An 8,217-nucleotide genomic window follows, 5' to 3' on the forward strand; every position below is an offset into this window, starting at 1 on the left:
GGACTGTGCCGTTAAACCCTTCTGAACCATGACCTGGAGGCTGGGAGGGGCGGCTGAGGCTGTGGACTTCCACAGTGCTGTGCGAGGATTTACACAAGGTGCATCCATTCCAACTTCTAATTTTTGCTCTTTCTTTTTTGTTCCCAAGTAGAGAGACCACTAACATCCCTGGGTGTGAGGACTGACGGCAGGATGGGCCCTGGTCTGCTGAGGGCCACGGGGAGAAACAAGGAGTCCCATGTGGTCTCCTCCAAACCTGTGGTTATGATCACCTCTCGTCAGGGCGGGGGGAATATAAAGGCTCCGGTAGCGGTGCCTTTGGTAACAACGGGACGTGGCCAATGCTAAGGCTTGGATGAGAAAGCGAATGAAAGAACATGGCTCAAGACCTATCAGTCTTGATGTCTGTCTCCCTCTCCCCACCCCAGGGACCGCCCACTGTGGGACTGCCATGAGCGGGCAGGCAGGCCTGGCATCACCCAGCTCTCACACTGGCAGGCCGAGCATGGCTGTTAAAACCCCGGGGGCAGACTGGTGAGCTGTCTGGATGCTGGGCCTGTGGCCTGGATTCAAGTCCTGGCTCTGCTGTGTACAACTCACATCCCCTCTCTCTGGCTCCATTTCCTCATCTGAGTGGGGATACCAGCCACAGCAGCCACCTCACAGGGCTGGCAACTGGCACACGCTGACCCTCAGCAAGATCCTGCCTGTCAGGATCCCTCTGTAGGCCTGAATCTCTCTCCCTCTCTCGTCCGCTCTTTTCCCCAGAGGTGGAAGCTGAGACAGAGCCCAAGGTCAACACCTGGCCCCCACATGACCTCCTAGCCACTGGGTCCGCTCTCAGGAGGCCCTGGAGAATATCCTGAGGGTCGGCCTGGCGGCCAGTCTGTGCATGGACAGCGGAAACTTCTAGGACTGCCTCCCCAGCGTTCCAGCAGTCCCCCTCCTCACCTGAGCACCCACAGTCGTAATAGGCATGAAACGGCACTCTACTGCCGAGTCTCTGCCCTGCCAAAGTCCCAGCATCCAAATGGGGGGAATACGCCCCTGCTAGATCTGCAGGCTGACCACGTAGGGTTGGAGTGAGCCGTAGCTGAAATGGCAAACGTCGTCACCATGTGCAGACGGACCGACAGTGCACACACGGGTCTTCTCCAAAATGTGGGTACGCAGGGAACGTGGGTGTTTTACGACAAGCCTGGGAAGGTTGGAGCTGTGAACTCAGGCTTCAGCAGGCTTCGAAACTGCGGCCGGACCTGAGGCAGAAGTGGACCCCGCTTCCCTCCCCAGTGAGCCCTCTGACGACACCACCGAAGAAGGCCTGGCCTGGGGGGTCAGGCCTGCCCCACGCCGGGGCCTGCGCACAGGTTTCTCTCCCGTGTGGATCCTCTGGTGGTGGAAGAGGGCCGGGCGCTCGCGGAAGGCGCGGCCACAATGTGCGCACACAAAGGGCTTCTCACCCGTGTGGATGCGTCGGTGGCTGAGCAACACCGCGCCCTTGGCAAAAGCCTTCCCGCAGTCCCCGCAGCGGAAGGGCCGCTCGCCCGTGTGCAGCAGCTGATGCTGCGTGAGGTTAGAGCTGTGGCTGAAGGCGCGGCCACACTGTACGCAGGCGAAGGGCTTCTCGCCTGTGTGCACACGCTGGTGATTGGAGAGTGAGGAACCCTGGCTGAAGGCGGCACCACAAAGGGCACAAGTGTAAGGCTTCTCCCCTGTGTGCATGCGCTCATGCTGAATGAGGTGTGAGTTGCGGCAGAAACGGCGGCCACACTGGGCACACGCGTAGGGCCGCCCGCCTGCATGGATCTTGCGGTGCTGGCTGAGGTTGGAGCCGTGGCTGAAGGCCTTGCCACACTCACTGCAGCGGAAGGACTTCTCGGCTGTGTGTATGCGCTGGTGCCTCACCAGTGAGGAGCTATGCCGGAAGGCCTTGCCACAGGCCGGGCACGCGTAGGGCGTCTCACCACTGTGGATGCGCTGGTGCTGCGTCAGGTGCGACGTCTGGCTGAAGGCCTTGCCGCACTGCGCGCATTCGTATGGCCGCTCTCCAGTGTGTGTGCGCAGGTGCTTGAGCAGGTCCGAGCTCTTCACGAATACTCTGTTGCACGCCCTGCATTCGAAGGGCTTCTCCCCGGGAAGGAGGCCAGGGCCTGGGTGGAGGGCCTTGCCCAGCTGATCCCAGGTTGGGGGCTCCTGGCCAGCAGGGAGTCCATGAGGCTTGTGGCTAGCTGGACTCTTTCCTCCTTCCCCAGAGGTGAGACCAGACTCAAATTCTGGAATTTTGGGAAAAGCGCTTCCAGGGGCCTCCCGCCCATATGGCTTCTGGCCCCCACATGCCCTTAGCTGCTTGCCTGGCATGGGGCGGGTCACAAGGGCCTTCTCTCTTGGTGGGCTCTCCTCGACCGTCCTCAGTGGGGAGGTCAGCCGCAGACTGACACTGGCCTCCCCACCGCCAGGACCTAGCAGGAGCCGTTCCCAGTAGATTACAGACACCCCTGTGGGTTTTTTCTCCTGAGAGGGGGAGGTGCCCCGCCAGCCCTCCAGGCTTTTCCCACGCTCACAGATGCCAGCAAAGGGGAGGACCCTCGTAGGTGCTGGAGGGGAGCCGTCATGGAAGGCCCCTGGCAGTTCTGCTGCTCCTGGAACAACCCTGTCGTATGCCAGGTGACGGGAACCTGAAGGCACAGAAATGGTAGACCCTGGGTCATGCTGGCCGAGACGGGATGACCAGGGCAGGCCTAGCGGTCAGACAAAGGGGATGCCAAGGACCGTGTGCGAGCTGGGGAGGAAAGCAGCAGCCAGACCAGTGTGTGTCATTCCCTTCTGTCTCGGGGGACTCCTCCAGCCTCCTTTTGCTCCTTACACGGATGGCTACCTGCCGCTATAGGCTTTACTCACAAACTCTGTTTCCCCGCTGCCTCTCCCCTAGCATGGTCAATTCCATGAAAGCAGGACCAGGAGCGTCCTGGTAAAGGCTGTGCCCCGGTGCCCGGAATGGGGTCCCACGGGAGCTCCCCCTTGGTGGGCGAGCCAAGGCCAGAGCCTCCAGGAGGGGCTGATGGTAGAAGGAGAACAGGACGGAGTCAGGTGGGAGGCAAGAGATGAGAGTCTCCAGGAAGGCAGGGAAAGGGGGACAGAAGCCTGGCCGCCGGTGGGCCCAAGCTCACACCCTCTGAGTCCCCACTCACCAGGGCTGGGCTTCCTGTGAGCATTCCTGGCTGGTGTCGCAACCGTCCCACCGAGAACCCAGGGCTCCTCGCCACGCTCAAGCTGGATGACTACCCGGGGTCTTGAGGCAGAGAGTCCTGTGAGAAAAGACAAGCAAGTGAGGGGCCAGGCCCAGCACAACAGAGAGCAGGAGTCACGACTTTATGGGACATAGATGGTGTCATCCGTGCACCCAAGAAGACCACACCACAGGGCAGGACTCACAGGAAAAGTGCAATGGTCCCTGTGAGGAGAACCGTGTTGGCAGCAGCAGATGAAAGGGGCCGAGGCTGAACACAGAGGCGCCACGGCGGCACAGGGACACTCAGCCAGCTGGTGTGAGGCTGCTCATAGGCCAACAGGAGATATGGGGTTAGTGCTGGCAACAACTGAGCTTCCCGTGGAAAACCCAGGGCCTTACCCAGCGAGGCCACAAGTGTGAAGTTCTCCAGCATCACGTGGCAGTACAAGGCCCTCTGGGCTGGGTCCAGGAGCTCCCACTCCTCCTGGGAGAAGTACACGGCCACATCCTCAAAGGCCATCAGGCCCTACAACAGCGGGCAGGGGAAGATGGACACGGTCTAAGCTATGGCTCTAGGACCCAGGACCCACCTCCCTGTCCCAAAGGCTGCCTTTCCCCATGTCCCTCAGAGGCTTACCTTCCTCCCCCCCTCCCCGCCCCCCCAAGCTCTGCAACTCTGCAGACGAAACTTCTCTCCTCTCCCCTACACCCTACCGGTCCAGGGCACAGATGCCTTCTCGGCCTCTCCACTGGCCACTCACACAAGGCAGCCAGAGCAAGCTCACGGCCTTCAGATGGCTGCCACCCCAAGGGCAGGCCCAGGTGCCCACCTGTGCTCCAGCCTTTGCACAAACTGACCCTCCCCAGACATGCCCTTAACCGTTCCTGTAACGAGCAGTTGTACAAGTCCCAGCTATGGACCCGCCAGGACCTGCCCAGGCCTGGAGGGACGCCCCCTTCTGCTGAACTTGCCTGACATCCCAAGGCTGCTCCTCCAGCATGAAGGACTGGCTGGCTGATCCCCTCCAGTCACTACAGGAGGGGGCCCAAGGATCTGGTGAGCACACAGGAAGCCAGTTTCCTCCTCCCTCCATAACCACGCCCACCCCTCCCCCCCATTTCCCTGGCCAAAACCCTGCCTTAGGCCACTTGACTTCCTCCCAGAGCCCCAGGGGCTACCAGCCTGTCTTCACCTCCCTGGAGTGCTACGCATCCCTGGCTGAGTCCACAGGATTCCTTCCTCCTCAATGTGATTCCCAGGCCCTGCCGGCTCAGAATATCAGGACTGTGTCCTCCGACATCTGCAATTCCAGGTCCACGTGATACCTCCACTCCGGGACAGCACAGATTCCCTGATCTTACTCTGAAGCCTGCTTTCCCTTCAAATGCCTGTGTCCGTCTACAGCAGTTCTGTTCTTCTGGGTGCTCAGGCCAGAAAACCTGGGACTGTGCTCCACTCGGGCCACTGGCTCCCACGCCGCACCTGAGACATCAGATCGCTCCAGAATCCGACCACTTTCCCCATCTCCACTGGCCCGGCGTGCCGCAGGTGCCGTCTTCCGCCACCGGGGCTGTGGCAGCGCCCGGCCCCTGCACACGGCCACCCCCGCTCTGCGTCGTTTCTCCGCCAAGCAAACCGTGGGATACTTCTAAAGACCCTAACTTAAAGCACGTCCAGTCTCCGCTCGCATCCTCCCCCGGCTCCCGACACAACTCCTCAGCCTGCCATTTCTCCCCCGTGCTCACGTCGGGAAGCTCGGTTCCCGAAGCGCCTAGGCTCCGTCTCCCCTCCCCGCTTTTGCACGTGCGGGACCCTCCGCTCGGAACTTCCTTCTACACCTCACTCCCTTGGCTGCCCGAGGTGGGGATCTCACACGTGCACGCTCCACTGGCCTGAACGCCGGGGCCCAGGACGAACCGAGAGGGGAGACAGGACGTTCGGGTAAAGTCCCCCCCGAGCCGAGACTCGGGTCCCTCCCGGGCGGGGTCGAGGTGGCCGGGGCGGGAGGGGGTCTTGCGCTTCCTCTACTCACCTGCGCCGGGTCCGTCAGCGCCGCGGTCGCCATCAGAACCTGTACTTGCGGACGCGCAGAAAGCGACGGCTACGCGGACGTCCCGGCTCCGGGCCTCAGTCTCTCCGCCGTCTGGGGCACAGACGCCCAGGACGCCGTCTCCCCGGCCGCCCGGGGGTCGGAGAGCACGTGACGCGGGGCACCGCCCCACAGCCCCGCGGGGCGGCCCGGGCTACACCCGGAGAAACCGAGGCTCGGGGGGCGCGACCGTCGCCGGGGACCACGGCGTGCGCCTAGCGGCCCTCCGCTCGCGCCCTCGTCGCGGCCCTCGCCCGGCTCTCCGAGGCTCCTGGAAGGCCGAGCCGGGCCCGCCGCGCTGCAGTGCCCAACACCGGTGTGGCCCCACGCCCCGCAGCGAAGTGACAGTCCCGGACGCCGGAAGTCCGGCCCCCGCAAGCCCTCGCTGGCCCAATGCGCGCCGCGGACGCACGCGCGGCGCCTTCTGGGAAGCGTAGTTCCCGCCCGCCCTGCGGCCGGGTGGGCGGAGCCCTTTCCGACGTCCGTGGCCACGGCCAGGCGGCTCCGCGCAGCGCGCTGGGAAATGGAGTCCCGCGGGCGCGCCCCCGCGTCCGTGGGCCGGTGCGCCTGAGGCGGGGAGTCGCCTGGCTGGGCGTCCTCCGCTCGGGGTCCCGGGAGCCCGGCCCGCGCCCAAGCGGCCCCGAGGCTAAACGCCGGACTCGCAGAAGCGGAAGCGGCTGAGGTCCCTGGAGGCGACCCCAGCCTGGGGCTTTAAGGACAAAGCCCAGTGGGAGGGGCGGGCTCAGACCGGTGGCGCTCGGGCGGCGAGCCCGGGAAGGCCGACCCCAGCTCCGCCTCCGGAGGCCTGTGCTCGGGTGTGGCCTCTGTGTGGCCTGCGAAGGGTGGACACCAGTTTGGCAGCCCCTACACCCAGAGGTGCAAGCCCCCAGCCTCAAGTGTGCTTGAGTCTGAGTTGTTCTCCGAGACGTCCCTGAAGCACCTGTTTCCCTTGCTAAACCGGCCGCGCACCACGTTCTTTCCCAGATTTGCTCGTCTTGGGTCGTCTAGGTGTTGCTGGCACATCACGGTATCGATTCCTGGGTCCTTTCTCCCTGGGACAAGCTGAGTGTCTGTCGCACATAAAAACCAAAGGAAAGGCGGCCTCGATGCCCTCGGACGACCGCTGGCGCAGAGTAAGAGTTCCCTTTGTTGCTCCACGGTGAGGGTTGCTGGTTTTTCAGGGTCCTTCATCTTCACACACAGGTGGTACGATAATGTTCCCCCGTGCATGTTACCCACTGTTTTAAGGAAGTACGGAATTAATCTGTGTCACGTTCGTTCATTCTTTCTGCCTGCCTTCCTCCCTCCCTCCCTCCTTATATAGGCACCTATCTCAGCCATAACTGTCCTTAGAATGCAAATCCTCGAGATGCACGAGAGCACATCAATTTTGGAATACTCGTGTGTAAATATTGCTCACTTTGAAAGAATTTAAGAAAATCTCATATATTAAACTCGTGATTTAACCAAAAGCTTGGAGACATTAATATTTCAGGCACTGTTTGAATGTTTGGAGACACTTAATTTCTTAAAACTTCTTATTTTAAAATTATCCCTATAGGGGCGCCTGGGTGGCTCAGTCGTTAGGCGTCTGCCTTCGGCTCAGGTCATGGTCCCAGGGTCCTGGGATGGAGCTCCGCGTCAGGCTCCCTGCTCCGCGGGAAGCCTGCTTCTCCCTCTCCCACTCCCCCTGCTCGTGTTCCCTCTCTCGCTGTGTCTCTCTCTGTCAAATAAATAAATAAAATATTTTAAAAATAATAAAATAAAATTATCTCCATAATGTGTAATTAGACCAGAGGGATCTTGATTCCCTGATATTTAGAGAAATGCTAATTGTTTGATAAATTCATAAATTAATGTATTGGAAATGAAATAAAAATGGCAACAAGTCTTCCTCTGTACACAAAATAGCTCCACATCCCCGGCTCCAATGTCCCCTGAACAAGACTGTACTGCGGGGTAGGGGTGGGAGCAAAGGGGGCTGTTGTCTGGGGCAGGTGGTTGGACCCTAACCAACCTGGTTGGACCTCTGAACAGTCCAGGTGGGCTCTTGCGTGAAATGTAGGCAAGCCTCTTACCAGGGGATACATTCTTACAGGCCTCACCGGCCGCAGCTAGGCAGATGCAAGAATTATTCCCTCCCATCTCTGTGAAAGGTCTACACTGTTTCAAATTGGCAGCATCAAATGAGATGTTAGTAATTCTTCTGTATCTGGTGTTTCCAAACCCACATGCTTCAAACTTGCATAAAATATATGTACATGTCCAGCTGGATGCAGAATGCAACATGGAGGCGGGGAGGCGCCTGGGTGGCTCAGTCAGTTAAGTGTCTGACTTCAGCTGAGGTCATGATCTCAGGGTCCCGGGATCAAGCCCCGTGTCGGGCTCCCTTTCCCACTCTTCCTCTCTCTCTCTCAAATAAATAAATAACATCTTAAAAAAAAAAAAAAAAAGGCAACATGGAGGATAGAGGAGTCAGAGCTTAGGCCCCAGGTAGGTCAGGCTGACCTGAGTTTGCAGCTGGGTTCCTCTGACGAACCTGTGTGATCTTGGGCCCCGATGTCCCCTGTCTGTGACTTAAGTTTCTTCACCTCTAAAGTACTGGACTAAGAATGCACAGCGTGGGGTTTTGGGGAGTATCAACATTCAGCTCCCCGCCCAGGCTGCCTTGCATTAATGTTGGGCATCTCTGTGACTTGTGGAAAACCCCACACCTGTCTTGGGCCACACCCCTGACAGTGTGACAGCCCTCCATAGCTGGGAGTCAGAAAGTGCCTCTAGGCACCAGCATCCTCTCACCCTCCATCTAGCTCAGAGGGTTCCATTCTTGACTGCTGCAGGAACCAGAACCTCACTTGCTCCTGCCCTACCTTTCATCTCTCAGGACAGCTGGTTGTG

The 8,217-nt window shown here is 60.0% G+C and overlaps 1 protein-coding gene across 2 annotated transcripts; it reads right to left on the reverse strand.

The window, feature by feature from the left end:
• Positions 1-15: 15 nt before the first annotated feature.
• On the reverse strand, positions 16-6,989 carry LOC112819088 (uncharacterized). 2 transcript variants are annotated; one of them, XM_073890695.1, is made up of 5 exons: positions 5,263-6,989; positions 4,202-4,261; positions 3,629-3,755; positions 3,189-3,305; positions 16-2,675 (listed from the first exon to the last, which is right to left on the reverse strand). In XM_073890695.1, exons 3-5 carry the CDS (start codon positions 3,747-3,749, stop codon positions 1,222-1,224), a joined length of 1,692 nt encoding a protein of 563 aa, XP_073746796.1. In that variant the 5' UTR covers positions 3,750-3,755; positions 4,202-4,261; positions 5,263-6,989; the 3' UTR covers positions 16-1,221. The 2 variants fall into 2 exon arrangements, with proteins under 2 accessions (XP_073746796.1, XP_025721902.1); XM_025866117.2 differs by lacking the exon at positions 4,202-4,261.
• Between the last annotated feature and the right edge of the window lie 1,228 nt (positions 6,990-8,217).

The sequence above is a fragment of the Callorhinus ursinus genome, unplaced genomic scaffold (assembly GCF_003265705.2).
Source record: "Callorhinus ursinus isolate GAN/ISIS: 27379988/994484 unplaced genomic scaffold, GSC_fseal_2.0 scaffold2243, whole genome shotgun sequence".
In the NCBI taxonomy this organism is placed as follows: Eukaryota; Metazoa; Chordata; class Mammalia; order Carnivora; family Otariidae; genus Callorhinus; species Callorhinus ursinus.